This window comes from Megalops cyprinoides, chromosome 17, assembly GCF_013368585.1.
Source record: "Megalops cyprinoides isolate fMegCyp1 chromosome 17, fMegCyp1.pri, whole genome shotgun sequence".
NCBI classification, from domain to species: domain Eukaryota; kingdom Metazoa; phylum Chordata; class Actinopteri; order Elopiformes; family Megalopidae; genus Megalops; species Megalops cyprinoides.
The window spans coordinates 16,625,033-16,635,141 of NC_050599.1; the positions used below are offsets into that span (position 1 = coordinate 16,625,033).

The 10,109-nt window shown below is 46.3% G+C and overlaps 1 protein-coding gene across 2 annotated transcripts in view; it reads right to left on the bottom strand.

Annotated features, from left to right (window-relative positions):
- Positions 1–10,109, bottom strand: part of man1a1 (mannosidase, alpha, class 1A, member 1) — a 117,222-nt gene that overhangs the window by 61,351 nt on the left and 45,762 nt on the right. The window contains exon 1 of one of the 2 annotated variants that reach the window (XM_036549547.1): positions 4,139–4,256. The exons of the other annotated variant lie outside the window; for it this stretch is intronic. Within the exon in view, the coding sequence (XP_036405440.1) occupies positions 4,139–4,204 (66 nt within the window). The 5' untranslated portion in view covers positions 4,205–4,256. Of the gene's footprint in view, positions 1–4,138; positions 4,257–10,109 lie in introns of those variants that run through there. 2 annotated transcript variants of the gene reach the window in all.

Below are 10,109 nucleotides of genomic sequence, written 5' to 3' on the forward strand. Positions count from 1 at the left end.
CCAAACTAAAATAACCCCTGAGATGAGGGGGAATATTCTTTATGTGAATGGATAGAGCTTATTTACACCTTTGTGTGTGATTACACCTCTGATAGTGTGGCCTTTGCCTAATGCCATGCTGGCAGCGTGCTAAAAGCAGCCTTACAATGCAGTATTAAAGGCCGGAGGGGGGGCCGTATTGGGAAAGGCCAGGGGAGGCCGCAGTGCTAAAGGCCAGGGAAGGTTGGCAGGGAAACCGAGGATGCCTGAGAGGCCTGCAGAGCCCATAAAGCTGAAATCATTCCACAGAGGCACACCTGTTCTACCGTTTGGACTCAACAGTAGAAAAATGAATACATCTACAAATCACTCATATTGCTGGCACTCTGCCTGCATGTGTGAGAGCCAGAGCAACAGAGAGACACTTTCAGCCCTCCACCAGTTCATCCCAGCACAAACATGTGCCCATAATCACGACCACCCCACCCCCTTCACTCTGATTGAGACCACTACTCTGAGTGTTTCTGCAGGAATCAAATGGCTGAATTCTTGTGCCAGGCAGAAACAGCCCTGCCCTTACGGTCGTGTACAGTACGAAGCACACTTTTCCCAAGACTCTGACATTCAGAAATGTTTCCAAGGAATCTGTGAGAACAGTAATAAAAAAAAACAGTTTTTTACATTTCCTTGTAAAACAGTCTTCTTTATAAAACAGAGCCTTCCCCTTTGTTTAGTGACATCACCTTCACTTCTCACCGTGTTTATATAACAATGTGTTTTATGGCCTGGTCATGTGTCCTTCAAAGGCCGTGTCTCATAAAAGAGTTTTCAGACACAAAGGTGTCCATGAAAGTTTGGCACTTCTTACAGCGCTCCTGTCTCTCTAGGCCGGCAGCGTGCAGTTCCTGTCAATAACACGTAGCAATGGCCTTTGTTCTCCCACAAGCCTTGCCTTGTACCGGCACGTTAACACACACCTCCAGAGATGTGAGGCTGCGAGAGAGCACGAAGCATAAGTAAACACAGAGGTATCATTCTGCTGTATTTTTCCCCCCCTCTTGGTACGCGCAAAGACAGTATTTCCGAAATACTCGCGGGTCCCTGTGCCTCTGTTTCCAGGCCGGTTTCCATGTCAACATGGACAAAATTCACAGGAAATACTTGTGTGTTTCTACCGTAGTTGGGATTTAGCGGTGTCCACCGGGGAACCAACAAGTTTCTCAGTTTTGTTTTAAGACAGGCGGGTTTAAGATTCTTGTATTCCACCCACAACTGCAAATGTGCACAATCCTTCTCCTTGTCCCAACAGGGTCATCGATAGATACTGTATTTCAACACGTACAACCTGGGAAAGGGAAGGTTTATGTCGAAAAAGGAAAAAGCTGTGGAAGGGTTGGAGAGGCATGAAGAGGCATTGCTGAGTTGAGTGTGGGAGTTACTCTGCTATCAGATCCAGCCAACAGGGATAAAGCTGCAGCTGCCAATCACACACACACACACACCGCACCATGCTGCTGAGTCCCACAGTACCATCAGCACGCACCTTACAGAACTGGCCTAGTTAAAACCGGCCTTGCACGAGACGAGACCACTACCAGCAAAGAGGAACATCTACAAAGAAAAAAAGCCTACATAAATTACGAAAAGCTCACTGTGATAAAAATCGCTGCCCTCTGTGCTCTTATAATCAGTGACCTTGAAGCCGAGGACGCATCGATGTGGCAACTTACTTCGCCCTTGAAAGCGATTGCTGTCAGGCTGCCAGCCAGTATTGCACAGCGGCGGCTTACCTGGCCGCGCTTCACACCGAAAACAGAGGAGGAAAACCGAGCCAAAATCCAGGGCTGTTTTTACAGCTCTAGTGGAATGCTGTTGTTGCGTGCCACCTGAAAGTAAATAACAGTTCGCTTTCTTCACCTTGCCAAGCATAATATCTGAGCAGAAATGCCGCATTACTGTTCAAGGCTTCTTCAAGCTGCCCAGGCCTCTAGCTCTCCTGCATGTCACGGACCTGCCAGATCTCCGAAGGAACCGTTTAATGTAAAAATAGATCAAGCTGGATCAAAATGGATCTGAAGACCGGAATGGACTTTCCTGTAAACCGCGCTTTATGGAACACGCATACAGTTTACAACACATGCGACAATAATAACACTAATATTAATTACAACAACCAAGACAACAACAGCAAGAACAATAATAATCTCCATCATCATGATTATCATAATCTTAATCATACTATTAATAATCATAATTATGCATTTTCCTCCCCAGACTATTTGAATAATTAGGTTACTCCGTACCGGCTTCCTGCAGTGCTAGCATTATTCTTGTTTTTGCTTTTCATTTGCTGAGCGTAAGGTCTACATCATATCTCAGAATCGCCCTTGTGGCTCTTCGGTAGACCCAGACACCGTTTTGCTCAGGGCAGCAATGACAGCGGCTGAGGTCAGCTGTAAAAACCAGAGGGCACTTTCTTCAATGTTTAAGACGATGTGGCAAGGAGAAAGCCTGGATTTTTATTTATCTTAGAATTGGATTCTGAATTCAGGAGACAAACGGAATTTTAATGCGCAATTCACTAGGGCTTTCCTGGTCTCTTTTATTGTCGGAATTGCTGGAGGGCAGTGAAGAAAAGCCTTTCAATTAAAAGTTTGTTAATACTGTTCATTAAAGCTTCTGATCATTAATATTTTCTCTCCAGCTGAAAGTATAAGGCTGGACATGAATTTAGTGCATTTTAAGGGGAGTGGTCTCGGCAGAGAATTCATAATGACTATCACTTCTCCACACGGGCAGAAGCTCTACTAACAGGGGAGGAAGATCAAAGCCAGTAACAGGGGCGTTTTTATCCTTTGTAAGTTCCTGTACACCAGAACTATCACTTCGCACAGTCAGAAATGTCATCAGCATCAACTGTACATTTTCTCAATGACACTTGATATATTTGCTGGAAGTCATCAGTTTTTCTTTCCTTTTTAACCTCCCTGACTTCCTGGCAGAGACTTGCGTGCTACTGCAGAACATCTGATCCATTCTTCAAACGGCGTTTCTATTAGAGATAGGAAATGGTCCAGCTCACATATTGAGATTGCACACGCCGCCGCGTGGCAAGCTCTTCCCCGTGAAAAGGTCTAAATGGCGGGAGAGGGAAACGAACCGTGGAATGCAATCAGAGTGTTTTAAGAGGAGGAGGAGGAGGAGGAGAGGCAAGCGCGGCTGGCTCGCGCCCAAGAGCCTCTGAGGCCGAGCCGAGCAATCTGACGCTGTGTGAGCCTGTGCCTGACTGGACAGCCAATCACAAGCGTCCCGCATGCAAACCGAAGACGTCACCCTACAATGTTGGATTTTAGAGAATCAGAGGATTTCCTCTGGGTCTTGAAGCATACTATGGGGTGGTTTTTACTGTTATGCTTGTAAACCTGATGCTCCCAAACCCTCAGTTTATAAAGTTAGCTAGCCTGAAAAATGATTGCAGACATCTACGACCATTTGTTAACTCACCTGTGCACCAGCTAGGGCATATCTGTAACCTGCCAAATGCCATTTTCACTTTGGCAGGCTCAGGATTCCTTTCGAAGGCACAGACAGCCCATAAATACTGGTCTCAGGTCAGCCCCCTTTCCCTGTAGCTTATTACCAAGGTGAAGATAATAATAATTTATTTCAGGCAATTTAAAGAAAATGATTAGAATTATGGGATCAAGGCACCCTTTTTCACGATTTTCCAAGACGGTGGTTTGAAAAAGGTCTGTGCGGGCCGCTGAGCCTCCAGAAAGGCCAGTGGAAAGCCCTGCCTGATTGTCTCCTTTGCAAAGTTCTCATGCGGGACACGAGGACCTGCGCAGAATCACTGCCATCCACAGACCCAGCTGGATTGATGACTCAGGCTGGTATTGAGAGATTAGAGGCACACCTGCCTCTGTCTGCAGAATAAAGGTTATTTCATGCAAGCCGCCGCGGCGGTGGCGTGGCTGCGCGGGTTCAGGCTCGAGCAACCTCGCCGCAGAGCGATTTGTAAAAGCGCAATTATCCTGAGTCATCGCCGGGAAAGCGCGGGTCACCTTGAGCCCCAGCTCGGCGCGGTAATGCTCCCATAACTCCCCCGCCCCCTACTACCCCCCCCCCCCCCCGTCACCCCGGCCCACGGAGCTCTTACCACATTGAAGTCCAGGTTCTTCTCCACCCACTCCGTGGCGGCGTCAAACTCGTCGTACATCTCCATGATGTACAGGGTGTCGAGGGCGTCCACGATGGTCGCACCCTGGATGCTGCCTGAAAGACAAAGAGGGAAGGAATGGAGAACGCTCAGCACCGCAGCTGCACAGACACCGAACTGCACACACAGGAGGCATTAAGGTCAGCAGGACTGGGCGATGACTCTTGGCTACGGTTGGCCCGTTTGTGACCTTTTCAGAACCACTGCTACCACCAAACGGCGGTACATAACCCGGTTTACTGCAGAGTAGCACTGTGAGGCTTGCAGCTGTGCACGGCAGCCACAAGCCCTCCGCTCCCTGTCACACCCCCGGCCACCGCTGATCGGATTACATTCCAACCCTCCCAACACACAAACAAAGCCTAACAGTTAGCCTCGTCCTGCCGAACTACAAACAGCTTAATTACCATAAAAGCCCGGGGATAAACGGAATAACAGGGCTATAAATAAATATAAATACGGCGAAAAAGGGCAGCCAAAATTCCACTGAACGTTTTACTTCGCCTCGTAATCCTTAAAGGAACGCATGGAATTGAGGAAGTGCGTTCTACATCACAGCATAACAGCTTTACATATCAGAGAGAGGACTGGGGGAAAAAAAAACACATAGTATGAATGATTTGTTTTTAAGTACAAAAGTCTTGTGCATCAGTGTCAGTGTGAAGTAAGTGACTTTATATGCCTGACCTACATTGGAAGTGCATGAGAATGTGGAAGGTCACTGAAAACATGCTGTATAAAAATATCACACGGGAACCGCTCTACATACGCATACACTGCAGAGTTCTTCTGGAGGAGAGGGGCCCATTCCCGAAACAGAAACCCCGACTACACGAGCCTCGCTCAGTTCCAAACCCAGCACTGTGGCACACCGGCAAGGGATGGGTCTGAAAACCAGTTATGGGTTTGATTCCCAGATACAGCACTGCTGCCGTTTCCTTCAACGCGGTATTCAGGGTAAATCTTTTCACGCTGAGGACCTTCTCATCAAGCGACACCACGTAAGTGAGCGCCGCTGGATACCAAGATCACCAGCGTGATAAAAAGTCTGGAGAAGCTCTTTAAAAAACAACACGACAGAAACTACCAGAAATGCAGATGTTTGTGAAATATGCACTGGGCAAGCTTTTAATTCAACAGATGGCGGCACGGGAAGCATTTATCAGCCACAATAAAAAAACTGGGAGTACTTTTCATCCGCAGTGATTACTAACAGCCGGAGGGACGGGAGCGCTTTTCATGCTTTAATTATTGGAATGGTGAGCGGGGGTTGCCAGGACTGGGTGATTCAGCACTGTCCCCATCGTCACTGCAAAGGCTGGCGCTGGGAGGAGGCCGATACCATCTACGGCGAAGATCAAACGCCGAGCACCGGTGTAAAGCGTATCTTAAACCGTTATCTTTCTCGCATCGCTCAGCTTTCTGCTTACCACAGTTTTTACTTTCACTTCAGTTAGGGGGAAGAACAACAGGTTGTGCTGGCGAGGCCTCCCTCCCCAGCCGCGTGGGATAAAACTCCAACAGACTACATTTACATTTACGTTTATTCATTTGGCAGACGCTTTTATCCAAAGCGACTTCCAAGTGAGGCAGAGTACAACACAAGCAAAAGCCATATAAGGAGTCAACAATATTAGAAGTGCTGCATGACCAGGTTTCAATAGTTAGCCAGACAAGGTACAAGCTAGCTTCTAGAGATACAAGCTCCTTAAACCATTAGATCTATTTTTCAAGAAAAGGAAAACAAAGTTTAAGTTATAAGAAATTGCTTTAGGTGGTAGTGTTTCAGGTGATCAGGTGAGCGTGAAAGAGTTGTGTCTTCAAATAAACAGATCAACTCTGGCCAGAGGAAACTTCCAGAAGTTCCGAACAGAAACGGAGGGCCGTGGATGTCAACAGAGCTGTCACTAAACAGCCGTGACCCCTTCCTCTCCTCCTTTTCCGTCCATCACAGCTACAAGGGATGGAGGGACAGTATCATACGCTGCACACATGTAAGGAACAGGAAGTCCTCCTGCCAGCACTCCATCCTGTCTCCCTGGCAGGAAGTGAACCGGGGGTCACGGCAGAGTCAGCACAAAAGTGCTTTCTGATCGCATTATGGCCGCTGACTGCCATCCTCTCCAACTAAGAACAGAAAACAGAGAAAGGAGACGCCGTGCTGGTGGGGGGGGGGCAGATTCACTGCAGTCACACAGATTGATAACATGCATAAAATATGCACACCATTCCAGCATTCTATCTATCTATATATCTGTGCGGATACCAAGAATGTGCATATTTCATCAATGTATTCCATAAATTCAAGAGCACAGCCCTATGTGAGGAATACTGTGCTCTGTCATCATACTGCAGCTCTTTGGCATTTCTCTGAATTATTGAAGGTCTCAGCTTCCCTTTCAGATCTCTCTGAGAGGTTTCATTACCCCAACATCTCAGCCATTTCCTGCACGGACCTAGCACTATGGGGGGGTGGCTATGGGGTGATCGTTTAAAAATCATTTTTTAAAAAAACCTGGCGGTTTAACGGAAGCGCTTCTATCAATGTAAAAAAATAAATAAATAAAGATAATAACCATGACAACGGAAAGGCAGTGGTTCTGATTTTGTGTGCGCAGTCATAGATAATGCACATAATGCTAAGAAAAAAACTTGTGGAAGCTACTTTTCGGCCTGTGATCGATTACAGTGATATACTGTATATGCATGCAGCCTCCTCCATTTTACGGAGCCTTGATTCAGTGTACCATGCATCTATACGTTTTATTACAAATGCAAAGTCTCTCACTCACCATTGCATTCTTTATGATATGGTGGGCTGGGCATCACTAACCACTTGCAGGCAACAAGGTTTATTTTTATCTATAAAGCGATACTGGGTAAACTCCAGCTTACCTCTCTGCCCCAGCTCGGGTAGTTACCAGCTACGCTCTTCCAGGTGGTTGCTTTTTAATGTACCCTGGGTTTTGACAGATCTGGGGAAAACTGCATTTTCTTACCATGCACCTTGGACATGGAATAATCTACAGAAAGATTTAAAATTGGATACATTTATATCCATTGATAAATTTAAGTCGATCATAAAGAATGTGGTGAATGAGACATGTGAATGAGACATGCTTTTTTTAAGAGGTCAATGAGTTTAAAAAGCTGTTTTTTTGTTGTGGATTTTTGCATATTATGTTATGTCGAACTTTATGTTGTATGTGTTGTATTTTTAATATGTTGTGAGTCTGTACGGCTGCTATCTTGGCCAGGTCTCTCTTGTAAAAGATTTTTGATCTCAGTGGGACTTCCTGGTAAAATAAATGAAATAGACCAGCATGCACGCAGCCTTCTCATCCAATCAAGTGCCTCCAGCGAAGCCCTCACATAACTAAGCCCTGGCTCCTGCTCAAACCACCCTGCACAATGTGATGCTTCCACTTCTGCACCGCCAGGCCATATTCACAGGGTTAAAAAACAGATCTGTTCACATTCCTCTATGCTATACAGTGTCTTTTCCACTGCCCCTCGGGTGCCATAGGACCCTTCTAAGTACCCAGCCTAGTGACATTTTGGTTTGGTCCCTTTTTTAACCAAAATCCCGCTCACCTGCACAGTCCTGGTGTGGAAGCACACTGCAGTAATCGTGGCCATCATAATTAAATGAAGCATACTGCAGTAATCATGACCAGACCGCCGTAATTAAATTGTCACAGGCTAACCTTGGGTTGGTTCCATGCAGGCCAGAGGGGAAAAAAAGTCACGGATCTGCTAAAGTCATTGTGGAAGATTTCCAACTGAGGTAAGCAGGTTCTTACTGGGATTCCAGGGCACGGAGAGGGACTCTGAGGACACGGCAATAAAAACAGGTGGGGCTGTTTCTTACCTACCTAATTCTGTCTCTACGGTTCCCTGCTTTTCAAAATTCCTCCACACTTATAATTCCAAATTTTAATCAAACTAACAAAGAACAATGCTCGACTGAGGGGAAAAAAATTAGAGGTGATTTTACTGTAGTCTTCACTAAGAGAACCAGGAACGATTTCTTAAAGGGGACCTTGTTTTTAATTTCTCTCGGGAAATCAATTAAATCCAATAGCGCGCCCTTGAACAGCTCCGATTTAACACACTGCCCCAGCAGCAAGAGAGCTGCTGACAGACACGTGTGTGTCTGTGGGGCTGGGGACACATCACCTCGGAGTTCGTCTGCCCGTCCAGAGTCCAAGCCTTTGGACTGACAGATGACACTCTAACAGACTTCTCGCCTCATTAGAGAGAGCTTAGCGAATGAGGGCAAAGGAAACATTAAGACTATGAGAGGCTTTGATACAATGAAAAAAAGATTCATTGTTTGGATGAAAACAACCTTCACGGAAGAGGTGACAGCCATGCTGTCATCTCCCTCGTTCTGAAAACGTTGACGTTGCATTTTTTTTTTTTTTAAAGGAGCACATGAATAAGGCTTTTGAAATTGTTTACTGTCACTAAAATGTGAGACAAAACTCAAAGGTGAATGTGGAAATAGGTTACTCACTGGAATACTCACTGGAAATGTGGACTAGATAAACACAGATAAATCAAATAAAAAGGGAAGAGCAAGTCAAGGGCTGACAAGTTCTGTTTAGCAGCTACACTTGAGGGAAATTCCAGAGAGCCTGTCCTGGTTTCAGTGCTATTGAACACCTCTTAAAAAGAGCCTAGGCCTGCCTGAGGAGACAAGCGATGTCCAACAGGAAAATTTCCCCGGGTTTGGATTTAGTAGCTTCCTTTTCATGGTAAAACTGGCAGACCTCCAGCATGAGGGACTGTGCAATGCAAGCCATTAGGAAACCTTCAACGTTCCACAACACCCAGGCTTCAGGGAGAAGCCACGATAAATCTTCCCTCTCACTGGAACTCGTCGTTTGGTAGACAGTATGAAAGCATGCAATCTCTCCTCTCTGTCTGAGAACAGTGAACTGATGAATGAAACAGTGGTTCCAGTGTCTGAGAAACAATGGAAAAATAATATTTTCTGAAACCTAAGATACTGTTTTTCAGCCAGATAAAAACACCGCTTTTGTGGATGCTCTGGTGAAGCCAACAGTAACGATAAGTTATGGATGAAGATAACCATGCATATTTATGTAACAGTGAAGAACAGGGCAACAGAGCAGCGAACAGCATCCCAATGTAATGAGTGTGTGCGTGCGCACGTGCTGTGTGTGTGTGTGTGTGTGTGTGCATGTGTGTGTGTGTGTATGTGTGTGTGTGTATGTGTGTATGAGAGAGAGAGAGAGAGAGAGAGAGAATGTGAGTGTGGTGCATCTGAGTGACTAAATGAGTGTGTATGAGAGAGAGGGAGACAGAGTAAGAGACAGAGTGTGTGTGTGACACAGAGAGAGAGAGAGAGAGAGAGAGAGAGTGTGATAGTGAGAAGAGCTCTTAGGAAAACAAACACAGAGACATGTTGTTCTTGGCAATATGCCTGTGCTGTGTTGAATGTAGAGGTGGTGTTTCAGGGGAGAAAGAGGTACAGTAAAGAGCAGGACTGATAATTCCAGAGAGAAGGCTGTATTTCTGTGATGGATGGTGAACATGATTTGAGCCCTAGGTGTGACTGGTGTGCGGGCATTAATCCCAGGTAGCGCAAAGCTGTGGTGGTGTAATGAAAACCAGCAGGGCAGGAGGTGCTGGTGTGGGACAGCCCCCGCTCTGCAAGCCCCACAATCCTCCTCTGCCCCTTCCCTGTGATAAATCTGCCCCCCTCCCACCGCCTCACTGAGAGACCCCTGCTCATTCCGCACAGCCGCAGGCACGGCCAGGACATCAGAAATGAGATATGCTCAGTACCCCGCGCTCTCCCCCTAGCAGGCTTCCACAGAGCTCTTTTTCATGTCACACTGCAAATCGCCGTGGCAATGTCAAGGGTGATATTCACCATCTC